The 17,910-nt window shown below is 37.2% G+C and overlaps 1 protein-coding gene across 1 annotated transcript; it reads left to right on the forward strand.

The window, feature by feature from the left end:
• The first annotated feature begins 702 nt into the window (after positions 1 to 702).
• On the forward strand, positions 703 to 3,304 carry LOC143567022 (pyruvate decarboxylase 1-like). Its single transcript, XM_077053552.1, has 5 exons — positions 703 to 1,172; positions 2,020 to 2,183; positions 2,263 to 2,824; positions 2,895 to 2,983; positions 3,097 to 3,304. The coding sequence occupies exons 1-5, from the start codon at positions 711 to 713 to the stop codon at positions 3,287 to 3,289; spliced, it is 1,470 nt and encodes a 489-aa protein (XP_076909667.1). The 5' UTR covers positions 703 to 710; the 3' UTR covers positions 3,290 to 3,304.
• The last annotated feature ends 14,606 nt before the right edge of the window (positions 3,305 to 17,910 follow it).

Raw genomic sequence — 17,910 nt, forward strand, 5'->3', positions numbered from 1 at the left:
CCTATAAAAAAATCATCAACTTCACATTCTAGTGAAAGTTATCTTGACTAAAACATTAAGGGCGTGTTCGCTTCAGGGACTTTTTTAGAGGATTTGGAATTGGAATTGGAATTGGAATTGGAATTGGAATTGGAATAGAATGGAATGTTTGAGAATCCCTATCATGTGTTTGGTTGGTTAATATGTATTGGAATCGGAATCTTCTTCATTCTTGGGTTTTTTTTAAGAACGAGGACAAAGGCGGAAACGTTTTAGTTTTTTTACATTTTTCGTTTTTGATTTATATTTTGAATTATGATTTTTTTATTAATTTTTTTGAATTTTTTTTGGAGGGGTTTTTATTGTTAATAAGAAAATCCTTAACAATTCTTTCAAATAGATGAGATTTTAAAATCCCATGAAATGTGAGATTTAATGGGATTTAGTTTCCACTTCCATTCTTTCATTTAATAAAAAGAACATATCAATAATTCATGGGATTTATCCTTACAAATCATAATATTCCCTAAAGTTGAAAACCTCTTTGAAACAAAGTTCTTAATTTGTCCATTGTCGGCCCATAGTGTCAAGACACTTATTTCTAAAACCACCACCTTGTTTTACTGTTTCTTGATCCCAAGTGAAATTAAGCTGCTTATAAGTACTACATCTCTGTAACACTTAAAACAACATATTCAAACAATAACCACTTTCCATATTTAATTCCATAAATGGAAGTTAACTATGCAGTTGGCGCGGCGGCTCAGCCGCCAAGCACCGTCTCATCAACCAGCGGAACCCTCGGCGGCCATCTGGCGCGCCGGCTAGTCCAGATCGGCGTGAACGACGTGTTCTCGGTTCCGGGTGACTTTAACTTGACTTTACTTGACCACTTGATCGCCGAGCCGAGTCTCAACCTCATCGGCTGCTGTAACGAGCTGAACGCCGGATACGCGGCTGACGGCTACGCCCGAGCTAAAGGAGTGGGTGCTTGTGTGGTCACGTTCACTGTTGGTGGACTCAGTGTGCTCAACGCGATTGCTGGAGCTTATAGTGAGGGTTTGCCGGTTATTTGTATCGTCGGTGGACCGAATTCGAATGATTATGGGACGAACCGGATTCTTCATCATACTATTGGGTTGCCGGATTTTACTCAGGAGTTGCAGTGTTTTCGTACGGTCACTTGTTTTCAGGTGATTGATTCTTTTTTAATTTATGGGTTGTTGAATTGATTTGTTATGTTTGCTTATTGAATCGATCATAGTGATTCTTGGCTAACTGATTGATCATGTTTTAAGTTAGGATTTTCCATTTGATTATTATTGTTTTTAAATTACCAATCAACCAAAGCACGCACGATATATGTATTTCTACAAGGAGCATCCACAACAAATTAAAAACTCATACAAACATCGCCACATCAGATTCCAAACTTTTCTTAAAAACCTCAACTTTCTTCCATAACAACAAACCTCCACAAACCTTATTAAAAATATTAAATATGTATGCATATGTATATGTATATATAGTATGTGTGTATAAGAGGGGAGGGACCCGCTATGCAAGTTTGAAGCATGTTTGTAGCCATGGACTTTGTTTCCTTGGACTTGACACCACAACGGTGTTTTCTTGCCACATTAAGTTTGCTTCCTTGCCACATCACCCAAACCTTAAGGGGTGTGGCTTGTTGTAGATGCTCTAATAAGGTAGACTGGTTAGAACTTAGAACACACAAATAAAAAAAATAAAATGACTCTCTTTAAAGTTGAAAGTGGTGTATTTTGGTGACATGTCACCGTGATTGGTGGAAATAATTAAAAATCAAAAATGGAAATGTCAAATACAGAGTAACTATTTTTGTAATTTCAAAAAAAAGTTAAGTTTATTTTGTTTATATCCTCGGTTAAATAGGTATTTTCGAGAATTTTATATATTTCTTAACCATGAGAAACTGTTACTAGAACTTAATATACTTTGCTTACCAACGGGATCAGCTAAATCACAAACATTGCATGAATGATGTATGACAAAATTGAACAGGCAGTGGTGAACAATTTAGAAGATGCACATGAACAAATAGACACTGCAATATCAACAGCTTTAAAAGAAAGCAAACCAGTCTACATCAGCATAAGTTGCAACTTACCTGCAATTCCTCATCCTACATTCAGTCGAGAGCCAGTACCGTTCTTTCTTCCACCAATGTAAGTCTAATTACAATAATTCATTAACAAATGGTCAAAACTTTTAACTAATATTCGCAATACACCACATTACTTGTAGATCAAGCAACCCATTGGGTCTGGAAGCAGCAGTGGATGAAACAGCCAAGTTATTAAACAAAGCCGTAAAACCGGTAATTGTAGCCGGATGCAAATTAAGAGTTGCAAAGGCACAAAAAGCTTTTTTGGAATTCGCAAATGCTTCCGGATATCCAATAGCTATAATGCCATCAGCCAAAGGACTTGTACCCGAGCACCACCCGAATTTTATCGGGACATATTGGGGCGCGGTTAGCACCAACTTTGTTGGGGAGATAGTGGAGTCCGCTGATGCTTATATCTTTGTGGGACCCATCTTTAACGATTATAGCTCGGTTGGTTACTCGTTGTTGATTAAGAAAGAGAAACTTGTCAACGTGCAGCCTAATCGTGTGACAGTCGGTAACGGTCCGTCTTTGGGGTGGGTTTTTATGGCTGATTTCTTGAGTGCATTGGCTAAAAAGTTAAAGAAAAACAGTACAGCTTTGGAGAATTATCAAAGGATATTTGTACCTAGTGGTGTGCCTTTGAAATATGAGAAGGATGAACCTCTTAGAGTCAATATCCTCTTCAAACACATTCAGGTATGAATTGTTTCTTTATAAATCTACATTTTTGGTGTTTTTTCATTGACTGGGTTTATTTTATTCATAGGAAATGTTAAGTGGAGACACCGCGGTAATTGCTGAGACCGGGGATTCATGGTTCAATTGTCAAAAGCTACGCCTCCCCGAAAATTGCGGGTAAGTGTGGTTCTTTGTCTAAATTTTATTAACTAATAAGCATTCTCTCTTTTATTAGTTATTATAAATATTATAAATGTTATAAAATAAATATGCTGTGAATTTTGGTGTAGTTATGAATTTCAGATGCAATATGGATCGATCGGATGGTCCGTTGGTGCGACTCTTGGTTATGCACAAGCAGCTAAAGACAAACGTGTGATAGCTTGTATTGGTGATGGTAGTTTCCAGGTCAGTTACAATGCGTGTCCTCTGTTCGTAAACGCCTTAACGGGCTATAAACTTTATTTGGATTTGAATATTTGAAAACCATGCTTTGGGCAAATGGGTTATAATTTTAGAGGGAAAACAATGAAAATCACATGCTATGCGCAAACAAGCCATAACCTAGAGTGTAAACGGGCCGATCCAAGCCCGAGCTTGGCTCGTTTCGAGCTCTATTTCTAAAGCTCAAATTTGTTTGTGAGTAGTTCTTATATATATAACAAAATTTATATTATATGGTTATTTTCATCGTAATTTTCAATATAATAATTAAAAATATATATTTAATATACTACATAAAGTTATTCAGATAACGGGCTCGTTAATTTAGGCTAGCGAATCAGGTCGAACTCGATCAATGAAGGTCGAGTTTGGTCTCATATATCAAACAAGCTTATTTTTGGGCTTGACCTCATTAAGCTCGGCCCAATTTGGGCTTTAAGCGAGCTGATCTCGAAGTTGACAAGTGACTTAGCTCGTTTATGGTATGAACATTGTTTGAAAAAAAAACCCATTGTCGTAGCTAACTAGTTGTTCCTTGACGGAGTTATAATAAAATGTTGTGTGTCTTGTTTATAAATAGGTCTAGTGATTGTTAACATTTGAGGTTTGTACTTTGCCTTGTGTGAATAAGAGCTATGGTTGATTATTTCAAGTTGTGCTCCAAGTACGGTTGTTATTATAGGGCATAGAACTAAGGGTGTAAATTAACTGATCCAAAACCGAAATAATCAAAGCAAAATAAAAACTGATGGTTAGGTTTTATTTTTTTGAAAAAACTGGACTTTTGGTTACGTTTCGGTTTTGCATGTAATGAAAGCCGACAGACCAAATTGGAAATATAGATTTTCATTTATTATATTAATGTATAATAATTTAGTATATAAACTGACTCCGAAGTATTTTAGGCGAAATCTATATTAATCAATTAATTATCAACTAGTAAAAAAATTTAAGAGTAGAGAAGAGTTTTTTTTTTTCAACTTAAAACTTTCAAGCCTAAATAGAGGAAACCGAGAAAACTAAAACTAAACAGAATCCAAATCAAAAACCAAATTAATCGAAACTAAACAATTTTCAAAACTCAAAACCAAAATTTTGTTTTTTGGGTTCATTTTAGCTTAAACTGACCCGTGCACACCACTACATATAAGAGAAAATCTTGAAACCTTCTTTTAGTCTGTGTAGTTAAGGTTAAATAACTAACTTACCAATAAAAATAAATGTTTTTTTAGTTTAACTTAGAATTATTTAGCTTAACTATCTCACTACCTTTAACCGGGTATGACCCAACTAGTTAGGGCCTGGCCCATTAGCCCATCTTTCTTCTTATACAACGGGCATATATCTTCAAAATAAGTGTTAAAATATAAAATTTTCAAGTTAAATACTTAACATTTTGATAAATGATCGTATTATATCAACCAGAGAGGACGAAAATATCCTCTAGGCTTACCCTTGATAACGAGCACATACCCAACTCTAGTTTAATTCGTGATCGTTTGTAGAGACACGTTGAACTCTGTGTGGTTCTTGCTAACCGCCATGCAAGGAAACGAGCAAAAAATGTTGTGACCGTTGGTTAGAACCAATCAATTCTGAGTAACATGAACCATCCACTAGAACAAAGCATTGCAACCCTTGGATGGAACCCTTAAATAGATGTGATGACCATGAACCGAATCAAGGAGTGTTTTTTCAACCCTGGTAACTGTTACCACCCTTTGTGCAAAGGGAACCATCAAAACACCATATTACGTCAATGATCACATGCACCCTCCCCATGGTTATGAATTAAATCAAAACGGGACGTACAGAATCTGTTAGGCTAAGGATAGTGGGGCTTGGTTGAGCCCCAAGTGATCCAATATATTTGCGCCACGTAGGCGTTGATGTGGCACAGGATCAAGCCCCTGAACCAAGCCCCAGAGGGTGTAGTGGTTTATGTGATCAGGGGCTTGGTCAGGGGCTTGATGATTTTTTTTATTTATTATTTTTTTTTGTTATATACACAAATATAAATTAAAATACTTCATTAAAACATAAAGAAAAATGAAAATAAAAAGGAAAATAAAAAGAAAAATAAGAAAATACATATAAATAGCGCTTTTATTTTTGTGTTGTCAATTCCTTTCGAATACGTTCTTTTTCTTCCTCCATTAGCGCTTGGTCATATGGTGGTAGGTGGCTAAAGTCTTTGGCTAGAAAAGCCAAACTCTTGAAACGGTTTCTTTTGTGTCGAGCTTCACCAATCGAGTGGAGGCCACTTGACAATTCCTTAATTTCTTTTTAGTCGCCATCAACAACCGTTTTTTTCCCACGATCCCTACCCAGAGGGCGGCTACAACCTTGGTCTTTCAAATGACCTTCGGACAAGTTTAGGTCGAAGTCAATTTGATTCTCCGACCCGCTCGAAGAGACGTATGTGCCGGACGCACTAGTTTTTGTACGTTTTGCCCCATCGCTCATGTCCTCCGCACATAGTTCAATCCATTTCGAGCACTTTCTTAACACCTCCCACAAGTAGCCATCGTCAAACGTCTTCACCACCCCATACCTCCGCAACACCTCTTGTTTCCATTCATCACAAGTGAATCGGTAAACCGCGAGATCATCGGACCCACTCGGCCGGATTCGGTTAGCATTGCGGTTATGTATGTTGGTACACAATCCTACATATTTACGAGTATCGGTCCACCGACCCGATATCATATTATCGGTACGAACCCTACTCCCCACTTGATCATAAAAACATTCCCGAACCTTGGCCCAAAAAACTCGAGCTTTTTGAAAGTCGGCTATAAAATAAATAACAAAAAATGTAATAAGTACACATAAAACTTAAAAGATATATTAAACAATAAAATTCACGAAATAATTTATCCGCGTTCCGATCTTGGGATATTTCAATCCAAGCTTTCGCCAACGCAAGCTTCTCTTCTTTAGATCACGGAGTAGACTTCCGCTTCTCCGGTGCCGAAGGACCATCCGCTTCGCGGTCTTTTTCCCCTTCTTTTTGTGGGATCGTTTTGCCGGCTCCGGTTGTGTTTCCGGGACCAAAAAATCGGGTTGTGACATCCCAATGAACTCTTGAAACGAATCGTCGTCTATGTAGTTACATTCCTCGGGAAATTAAGTGTCGTTGATGTTGCCCCAACCCGACATGGTTTGTAAGTTGATAGATTCTTAAATTATTAGAGAGAAATGTACTGAGAATGGTGTGTTGTTGTTATAAAATGGGGGTAGTTATTTATAATGTGTTATTTATTAAAAAAAGGAATTAAAAATAGCCAACGGCTATTTTTTTGAAAACCCAAACAGCCTAACGGCTATTTTGCTCCCGCGGTCACACCCATGCCGGACCATCGCGCCCCGGCTCACCTGAGGGGTGTAGCGTTGTTCGGGAGCCACGCAGGCGGCCGCACCCCCCGCTCACCCCCTCCTACCCTCAGCCTTAAGATGTCCTTACACCTTTACTTTAAAACTACACAAAATATACAAATAATTGTATGTTTCTTTTTTATTTAAAGAAAAAAAGAAACTAATAGTATATGCTTACACTTATCTGTCAAACATATGTACTTCCAAATTATGTGTTCTTCTTATATGATTTCTCTTTTCTGGGTATGTTGTACAATATTTCATACTTTTTGGATGTCTAGAAATTCAGGTCTAAACATATATTAAAGAATTTAAGTATGATAATATATGTGCATTTAACAATATGCCTCTTTTAATTTCATATCCATCTTCAAAATAATTTCTCTAACATTCATTTCTTATGTACCTACATGTTGAAATAATAAGCGTGCCTTTCATATGTAATAACATTGACCATCAAAACGCTATTATCTTTCAACACTAACCTCTTCTACATTTGATTTACGCCTTACATCATTTTACATCCTTTGAGATGCGATATGTTTTCGTTTCCACATATACTATAAACATTCATGTGCTAGGTTGCTTGTCGGATTCAATAAGCTACTAACAGCGTATCCCATAAGGTCACTTTCTTGGTGTCTCACTGAACGAGTAATATTACGTTACCTATATTTCTTTTTATCTTATCACACATCAAATCATCGTTTTAAATATTACCTCTAAAAGGACAAAAAAAAATTGAACTGTAAGCACGAAGGCAAAAACAGAGTTATGCATGAGCCGGATGGGTCAGGTTGGGGATAGGTAAATACAGGCTGGGTTAAATTGGGTTGGGTCAGAACGCGTTGGAGTGTAAATAAGTTTGAGTCAAAATGAGACATCTTTAAAGAAAAGTGTCACTTTTGTTCAATTGAAGATGAGTTCAGATCAAAACTTGTCGTTTTATAAAAGAGAGAATATCACTAAAATAGTTGACGACTGAAATAGTAATCAATTTAACAATGGAATTTGTTAAATTAAAACTTAATTTGAGATCCCTCACTACAACAAAAAGGGCTTTTTAGGACGTTTTGTGTAGGACGCTTGTAAAATATGGTCCTAAAATCTATTTAATAGGACAAATGAACGTTTGGTGTCCTTTTACAATATACACTACAGAACCGGTGTCCTAAAAAGTTATTCAATAGGATGGATGATTCTTTTGGGTCGTATTATCATATAACTTAATAAGACACTTAAAATGTAAATCCTAATAAAGTAATCTATAAGACATGTAGTTGTTGGTGTCCCATTATGTGGTAATGTAATATGACACTTGATCACTTGAGGTCTTATTATAACATAAGTTAATAGGACACTTTGTAGTTAAGTTATATATGTTCGGTGTTATAGGACCCTTTATAGTCAAAGTCATATAAGAACATAACTTAATAGGACATTTTACACTATGGTCTTATAACTTTAACCTTTATAAGACGCTTAATCATCGTGGTGTTATTATCGCTTCTTTGTAATATCCCTAAATTCGCGTAAACCGAGTGTCACGTGTTGTGGAGTTTGTTATTATTTTCCGAATTCGTTTACTTGTCCAAGGGCCTATCGTTACTTCTTATAAGTCAGTATAATTAACTTTGGGAGTAAGGAGTTCAGTTGGCAACTAGGAGGGCTAGTTATACAACATTTACAAAATTAAAAACCTAATATTCCCTCTCTCCCTCCTGCTGCGATCGGACCAAAGAACCCACCCCCCCCTTCGTTTTTTTGGCTGAATAATATTGATTCCAGGTTCCTAGAGGTCGACTAAGGTGTGTACTAATCTCCCATAATCTCCTTTTGCTTAATCTAGGTCGTTACAATGATTAATTGCTTCGGTTTTTGCAACTAGGTTCAGATTCGGATATCTTTCCGTTGACCCACTTCCTGAGGTCTAAAGTAAGGGTTTTTGGTGCCAAAAGTATCCCATGTATGTCTAGTATATCATACTAAAATTTCATGGTCATTGGATTTGTTTTGGTGGGTCAATTGTTGAAATTCGAAAATTAGGGTTCTTGTCGGGTTTAAAATCGTAAGTCTTGCAATTGGGGCGTTGTTTGAAAGAATTGCCAACCCAATCTGTTTGTGGTGTCTTATGTTGGTATAAGGGCGGTAGGAAAAGTATTTTTTTTTTTGTTATAGGGGCTGATTTGGTTGGTGATCCTTTAATCGGTTTGTAAGAGCGCGTAAACTCGGTTAATTGTTAGATAACGTGGAAAATAATGAGATTGCAGACCCCACCAATTTAGGGGTTTAAATATTGATGGGTATACTATAATATACCAATTATTTTATCAAAATGGGGCTGGTTTGGTTGGTGGTTGGTTAAGTGGCTCGTTAACGCGTGAATTCGTAAATTGCAAGGGTTACCGGGTGTAGTTGTGAACCGTTAGCCCCAATTCAGTTGTGAGAAGATAATATTATGACATTTAAGGTTTAGGGGCTGAGGTGGATATTTTTGTTAGTGTATAGGGTTTCTGGTCGGTTTAATCAAGTCGGAAAAGCTTGTAGAGTTAGCTAGTCGTTAGCGGTCTAGTTAGTGATGTCACGTGTTATAACTTGACAGGTTTTTGACTTGGCTGAGCTTAGAGGTTCTCTAGCTATGGTATTTGAGTTTACAATCGTTAGGTGAGTATCATGATGCCCGTTTTCAAATGCTTTTGAAGTTTTGGGCCTAGCATGCACACTTACTGTTTATTTCCCCGTACAGCTTTTGAAGTTTCATGTATGTATGTTATTTGTATATATTTTTATATACGTATGTTTTGGTCTATGATTGAGGACGATTCGTTTTTATATGATTTAATTGATGTTTGGTGTGGCCACCGATTTGTATGTTTTTTTGTCAAGCCTTGACCGGGTCGAAGAGAAGTATAAAAATTCCTTAATTCCCCTGTTGGGGGTTAAGGTGAGGAGTCCCGGGATAAAAATTCCTTGATTTGATGAGATTATGAGTCCGAGGTCACTTGAAAGTTGAAATGCAACCTAACGCAGCCATGAATCTGAGTCGTTACAGTTGATTTAGTTATAAATTATAATAATTTGGTATTGTAGATTATAAAGTACAAATTTTTGTAACTTTTGGTATTTTGTTTAGGTTTACTTTGTGTAGGAAACGTTTTAAATATGTCTGCATTACTTTCTAGCTACTATCAACTTATTGTGTTTGGGGAGATATGCAAACAAATTAGGTTTGGTTATTGAGTTGTTATTGCCTTTTTTTCCGTAATACGAATTTGAAAGCGTATAGGGATACCTTTTAGTTCGTTTACATATTATTAATCTACTTTTATGTTGTTTTATGCAGAGTTGATTGACAGTTGGACTCATGGATTCTTCAGGTTCGGTGCTTTTTCTCACTATTCACGTTCTGTGATAATGATTCTATCTTCTCTATTTTGTTTTTAAGAGTCTATTGTCCACTTAGTTTAGGGTTATACTTTGAGTAAGACAAGCTGCCAAACAAGATGTTAAAAGGTAAATACATTCTGTGCAACTTACAAATACATTTTGTTTAATTGTTAGACGTTTGAATCATTTTCTTTTACATGTTTTTTCTTTGAATCAAGAACAATGACTTTTCTAAATAGAACTTTTAGTTTTTTTAATTAATACTAATGTTTGTTTTTATGGTTGATAATTGCAGGGTAGATGTCATGAAAAACATTGGAGCTAAGTTTTATATAAGTGTAATTTTCACTCAAAGAAACATATAGATTCATTGTGTAAACATTTGAAGTTTGGAATATGTTATTTATTACACAATTTTTATCTAGTATTTGAAATATGTTTCGTATTGAACTTCTTATTGAAGTTATAATATTCCGAGTTCTACAATTACAATTTATTTATTCAATTTTGTTTCATATATTATATTATATATCATGTATTTATTGGGACGCTTTTTGGGTTGTTAATGGATATATTATGCGACCATAAAATTGGTTTCTTAATCTTATTTGGGATATCAGGACTTTTTTGTTGGTACTAAAGTACCTATAATGTTACATCATAAAGGTCCTATAAATTATTTTTTAAGGACGCTTGTATGTGTATCAAAAGATTAAGACTTATTAGGACGCTTTTTGAGTTCCAAGACTTATTACGACCCTTTTACATGAAACGTTTTTCTCATTGGTCCTATTAAATGAAAGGTCCTATAAAATAGCATTTTAGGACGCTTTTGTGCGTACTAAAAAACCCTTTATGTTGTAGTGCCTCGTGCCCTTTTCAAACCCTAGCAGGAGGTTTGATTTGAAGAAGATTCAACGTTATTTATAGGGTGTTTTTTTAATTATAACACATGAAAAATTGATGATGTATAAAATAAGAACTAATTTTTTTTTAAATAAAAGCAAGGTAAGTTGACCAATATATGAGTTGAATATGACAAGTTGGTGCAAGAAATTCTCGCCGTCAAACTATATTGGCACAGGAGTAGGCTATATAGGCTATCAGTTATATCAAAACGAAACGATGAGATGACACAAGAGTTGATGTATTGCGTAGTGGTGTTTAAAAAAATCGAAATCCGAACCATCCTATCGAGCCAAGCTTTGCTTGTTTAATACAGGGGCAGACTTAGCTAATAACCAGGGGTAGCCCCCGCTTGATGTGTAATATATGAGTATTACTAGAATAAGGACTAGTCTGTTATTAGTCTATAGTTGAGGGTCAATTGTTATTAGTTAAGAGTTAGGGGTCAGTTTGTTATTTGTTTCTTTTGTTTGTTATATCCTGTAATGTAATTTGAAGATTAATCCATTGAATATAAAGTTTATCTTCTCCCTTAGCTTCTTCTCTCTCTACTCATTTGGATCTTATCAGTGGTATCAAAGCTATCAGTTCTCGGAGCTTGATTATGTTAATTATGTCGACTCAGAATCAGGAAGTTGATTCCACATTGAAGGCTCGTGACGAGGCAATCGTAGATCTAAGATATATGATGGAAGCAATGATGAAGCAACAAGTGGAATTGAGTGCTGCGATTACAGCAATGACCTCGCAAGATACTAATCTAAACAACGCCTCATCGAGCAGAGTTAATCAGTCGTTCGACACAGAACGAACGAATTTCATATCTATAAGGATCGGTAAGATCGATTTCCCTAGTTTCGATGGTACCAATGTTGAAGGATGGATCTATTGTTGCGAACACTTCTTCGCAATTGATGAAACTCCTGGGAATTTGAAACTCTGTAATGTTGTAATCCATTTGGAAGGAGATGTGATACAGTGGCATCAGTCACACTTGAGATTGACCGGTAGGATAGTGGCAGATTACCAGTGGCCAGAGTATGACAGACCTGTAACCAGTAGGTTCTCAAACGCCATGTTTGAGGGTATTATGGAGAATTTAACTTCACTTTACCAGGATGATCAGTTGGAAGATTACTGTACAAATTTTGATAGATTGCTTAACAAAGTAACTGTTCTTGAAGAGTACGTTGTTAGTTTGTTCGTTAAAGGTTTAAAGCCTGAAATTAAATGTTCGGTTAAGATGTTTAAGCCTAAGACCTTACACGAAGCATTCGGTTTAGCTAGAATTCAAAACATGAATATGATTGCTTTGTTTGATAAGCTTGGTAGTTTTGATGCTAAGAGCTGGTCAAATAAACTTAGCCATACTAATAGTAATAAGTGATTCTAAGGCATTAGGACTTAAGAATTCTAGCAAATCAACTCTGTTACCAACTCTTATTCCATTGAAGGCTATAGGTCCCACTGCATCAATTCCTAGTGTCTCTAATAGTAACACTAGAAGGTTATCTAGTAAGGAGTTGGAACGGAAAAGAGAGAATGGTGAATGTTAGAGGTGCACCAAGAAATTTTTTCCGGGATTTAGATGTAAGAAGTAACAGTTGTTTATAGTCGAGGTTGATGAGGATGCTAGTTATGTATAGGAGGATGTTGGAAAGGAGAATCAAGAGCTATTGATACCTTTGAATGCTATTATGGGCATTCCTTCATTTTCCACAACGAGAGCGCAATGATCAATGGGAACAAGGCAGTTATACATCCTCACTGATAAGGGCTCTACTTATAACTTTATGAATATTGATTTGGAAAAGAACTTGTTATGTCATATTAAAGAGGTTAATGGTATGAAGGTCACTATTGATGATGGTAAACAGTTGAATTGCAACCAAAAATGTCCTGAATTTCAATGGAGCATGCAAGGTAAGTGGTATACTGCTGAGGTATTACTCACTCCCTTGAAAAACTATGATATGATTTTGGGAATTCAATGTCTGCTATTGCTCAAGGATATCTTATGGAATTTTCATGAAATGACTATGATGTTTAGTATTAATGGTCAACTCTATGAGCTTAAGGGTTCAGAAAACGATAAGTTGTCACTTTGTACTGATGAAGTTATATGGAAAATGTTGCACAAGCCTGCTCAGTTATCTCGGGCTCAACTATTTAGTATGTAGTTAATACATTAACCTAATGACCATTCTACTCCTAGTTCTAAGGTAATCCAAACAAATCAGTTACACTTGTTTGATTATCTTCTTAAGGAATATGAGGATGTGTTTGCTATACATGTTACCTTGCCACCTTCTAGACCTTTTGATTACAAGATTCCCTTGAAAGAGGGCATCCACGGTTCCTTATGTCAAAGGCCTTCGTTACCCTGCTATACAAAAATATATTATAGAGAATATGACCTTGGAATTGAAAGAGGCAAGGGTGATTAGAGATAGTTGCAGTGAGTTTGCAGCCCCTGTAGTCTTGGTCAATAAAAAGGATGGTCAATGGCGTATGTGTATTGATTATAGAAGGTTGAATGAGGCTAATATCAAGGATAAAATTCCAATACTTCTGATAAAGGAATTGTTAGATAAACTCGGCAGTTCCTATATTTTCTCTAAGTTGGATTTGAGGTCCGGTTATCATCAAGTAAGAATGTGTGAGGATGATATTCATAAGACAACATTTCGAACACATGAAGGGCATTACGAATTCTTAGTAATGCTCTTTAGTCTTACAAACTCCCCAGCTACTTTCCAGGCCCTAATGAATCATGTGTTAAAACCATTGTTAAGGAAGTTTGTATTGGTTTTCCTTGACGACATCCTTGTTTATAGCAAGGATGTGGAGCAACACAAGAAGGATTTAAGCCAAGTTCTCAAGATATTAAGAGAAAATCAATTTTTGCTAAGAGTTCTAAGTGTACTTGGGGGGGGAGCAATGAAGCATTTAGGTCATATAAATTCCAATGTAGGGGTGAATACAGACCCTAAAAATATTGATGCAATTGTGAACTGGCCACCACCTCAGAATATGAAACAACGTAAAGGGTTTTTGGGCATTGCGGGATATTATAGAAGGTTCATAAGGACTTTGGAACCATAGCTAGGCCACTCACTGATTTGTTGAAGAAGGATGCTTTCTTTTGGAATGAATTAGCACAACAAGCATTTGATAGATTGAAGTTGGCTCTATCCTCAGCATCTATCCTAGGTCTTCCAAATTTTGACAAAACTTTTGTCATTGAAACTGATGCTTGTGCTAAGGGAATTGGGGTTGTTATAATGTAAGATTTACATCCTGTAACATCTCATAAAATCTCATATTTGTTTGGGGATAAAAATGTCAACTTTGAAAGTCGAAGGACCCAATATTTTTTTGATATGGTACAGAATTTAAATAATGATATATATGTATATATATCTGTGTGTGTGTTTGTGTGTGTATGTATGTATTAAAGCTGAAAGCATCCCATATTAAGGAAATGAGAAAAATGAATCCATCCCACATAAAACGTAAGAAAAATTTGGAAGCTCTTTATAAAGAGATGAGTTTTCATAGTAATATTCTTATATGTCAAACATGCCAAACTTGGAAGCTCTTTATAAGGAGATGAGTTTCCCTAGAGAAGGGTGCGAAACACCCAACATGCTCGGGCACGGTCTTGGGCGATGGGCGCAATGTGGCACTTTAATGGGCACTTTGCACTTGCCATGCTCGCATCGCCGCAAGCCGCTTGAGAGCCGCATTAGTATTTTTGAAAAATGGAAGCAAGACCAACACGTGAAAAGTTATTAAAGTCAAGGGACTACAATGAAAATTTTAGTTTTTAAGACCCGTCGCGATACGCGATGGATAAGAAGACAACCCATCTCCATACGCGATAGGTATATCACAATGACCCTTAATGGGCGGTGACGCGATACGCAACCATCCAAACTTTTAGGCGAATGAACTCTGGACACGTGTCCAACCACGTATCTCCACGTGGCAACACGTGATGGCAACCCAAACTTCCATCGTGTTACGCGATGGAATATAATATTGAGGCAGTGGAGAGATCCATCGTGATACGTGATGTGTAAGGAAACTCGGCCTATAAATAGGGTTGTCGGACTCTGAATTCTTGCATCCCAAATCCACTTCACACTCACTTTTCTTGAAATATGTGCCACGATCCCGACATTCCAACGTGCGTTTCTCGGAGTACGTCCAAGGTGTAGAAGTTATGTTTGTTTTTTCTCTCGATTACCCGACGACAAGTAGAAGTGCTGCCCGCGTCAAGCCCAGAAATTTCTTATAAGCTTATGACCGATAATTATTATATATGGCTTAGACCATAGTCGCGGGTATTGTCTATACTTTGATTAACTAATAAGTGAAACATAGTTTTCATAAGATGAGGGTATAGATAAAATATTATTCATTATGATTATAAAGATTTTATAATGTTTCTTAAGAAACATTAAACATAGTATATACGTTTCTTCATGACGAAAAACATAGTATTTAAATTATGAAACCTCTTGGACTAAAGGTCCAAGTATTTTATAAAAGAGAAATTCTTATCAAAGTAATGATTATGCAAATATACTAAATGTGTAACATTCGTTAATTTTTAAATCTGAAAACCCGACTGAAGAAACACGGATCCATTCCCCTTACAGGTCCTGGATCCAATGAGTCCACAGGGATGGGTCAAATTAAACTAACCAATGATATGAGCACAACCTCCGAAAGTCCAGTGACAGAAACCTGCAAAACAAGCACCGTGAGCTCGTTATGGGAAGGACGAGATAGGGTTCTTCCTGTAACGACCCTACGGTGTGAGAATAAGTACAGTTCTGATGGAGAGAAAGACTTGATTATTTAGAGTAGATAGTGGAGAGTGAATGTGTTACCTCATGGAGATTATGAAGTATTTATAGCCGATGAGTGTGGGAATATTATTGATCCAGCTGTCCCTTTCTAGAATATGCCTTCGTAATCGTTTGGACACGTGCCCTCTTGTGATAGGTTAGGTTATACGGCCTATGTGCATGGTTGCAACAACCTGGACACGTGTCTTCATGTGATAGGACGAGATAATCCTGGCCATTTGCACGGTTATAACAACCTGGCCAACTGTCCTTCATTCATTGGCTGATGAGTCACGTATTTTCCAAGAAAGGATCTTGGTAAATCTTCTAGAAGGTAATTAGTTAATTACAGCTGTCCTATGACATTGCCTTCTGGTCATCTTAGCGGGTGGGGATACTACCCTGCGGATGACTTCTGAGGGTGCCTGGATGCTTCCGCACATAGTCTCGAGGACATATCCTTGTTCTTCCTTTATTGAGTCATGCGGGTGATCCATTTGTTCCACCGGTGAAATATGAGGAGTTTCCCTCTAACTCGCGGGTGGTACTTATGGGTATTTGGGTCTTTTTAGTACCCTGCCTCTATAAGCCCCCCAGTTCATTGTTTCTTCCGCGTGAAGCTTTTATGCGGGTGAAATTTTGGACTTAAGATATTGTTTTGGGGATTTTTGGAATTTGCAAGTTGTGGTGGAGATATTTTTTGTTGGAGTGGATAACGATGAAAAAGTACGGAGGGACATTCTACCGGCTGTCGTACAGTTGACGTGACGTCTATGCCGGCTGTCACTGTACCCGACTGTTCACCTTTTCACATTTTCGTTTTTCCCGCGTGACATGGCGCTGTTCCATTGGACCAACTATTTCTCTTTCCACTGTTCATGTCTCATCACATTTATTGCGATGAGTATAAATAGCGACGGTTAAATTTCTTTTGAAGTTTTATCGCCTTTGATTTCTCATTTCTTCTTTGTTTTTTACTCACGAATTCCTGATTAAACATTTGATTTTATTCAAAATTGCTCGTTGCTTTCCTTTTACCTCTGAACTGATGGCCGGCGATAAAAGGTTATCATCGTCACCTGACATTGATACTGTAGAAATTGATTGAAATACAACCAATTATGAAAAATTAGTCTATACTTATGGGATTCCATCGGAGTGTGACCGGAGTTCCTTGCTGCTGGGTCTGTTGCTAGTAGACCCCCTATTGGTAAGATGGAAGTTTATGCCAACTTCTTCTCCCATGGGAATCTTCAATTTCCGATAACCAAATTCCTTATGAAAGTACTTAGTGCCTATGGGATCCATCTTTCCAAGTTACATCCGCTCGGACTTACACGAATTTGACACTTCGAATTAGCATGTAAGGCTAATGGGATGGTGCCTCGTATTGATCGGCTCCCAGTCTTTTACCGGGTAATCGATTGTGGCGGATGGTTCAAATGTATTCCGATATCTGGGAGGATTATCGGAATTGAACCATCCAACGGTGCTCATGAGTGGCGAACTAGATTCTTCTGGATTTCAAAAGACGTTCCGGTTGCCATGGTTCGTCGTTCAGCTAATGAGGCGCTGTCGGATGTTGTTACAGCTTCTCACGAGGGCCAGGAATGGTTGCGCATTTTGATGTCTAATCCTTCTCCAATGTGGGCCCTTCCGGAGGAAACCCTAGTGTGGGCGGGCATGAGTCTCTAGTCGTCGTATCCCGATTTGCAACCATTCTTTATGAATGTGGATGAGAGTAAGTCTTATACCCTTTGTGAGTTTTGTTTTTTGTAAAACCTTTGTTTGAAATTTCGTTGTGTATGTTTCAGGTTAAGGGACTATGTTGAATGCCCTTTTTGACGATAAGGGTTGTCCTCAGAAACGCATCAAAGACGTGAAAGTCTTGCCCATTTTGGACAGGACCCGAGATCATTTTCTTTTTCCGATTAAGGTGTGTTCGGAACCTATATCTTCGGAAGCCATCTTCCAAACAGGTGCGTACATCCTTAATCCTCATCCGCTTAATGCCCTTACTTTCGATGGGGTGATCGTCATTCTGTCTTCGAGTGACGAGTCATCATCCCAAGAAGAGTATGATTCTGATGTTGGTCTGAAATCTCATTTGTCTCGCATGCGTTGGTAGAG

The sequence above is a fragment of the Bidens hawaiensis genome, unplaced genomic scaffold (genome assembly GCF_021521415.1).
Source record: "Bidens hawaiensis isolate Kalapana, Puna unplaced genomic scaffold, B.hawaiensis_p1.1 tig00023199_1, whole genome shotgun sequence".
NCBI lineage: Eukaryota > Viridiplantae > Streptophyta > Magnoliopsida > Asterales > Asteraceae > Bidens > Bidens hawaiensis.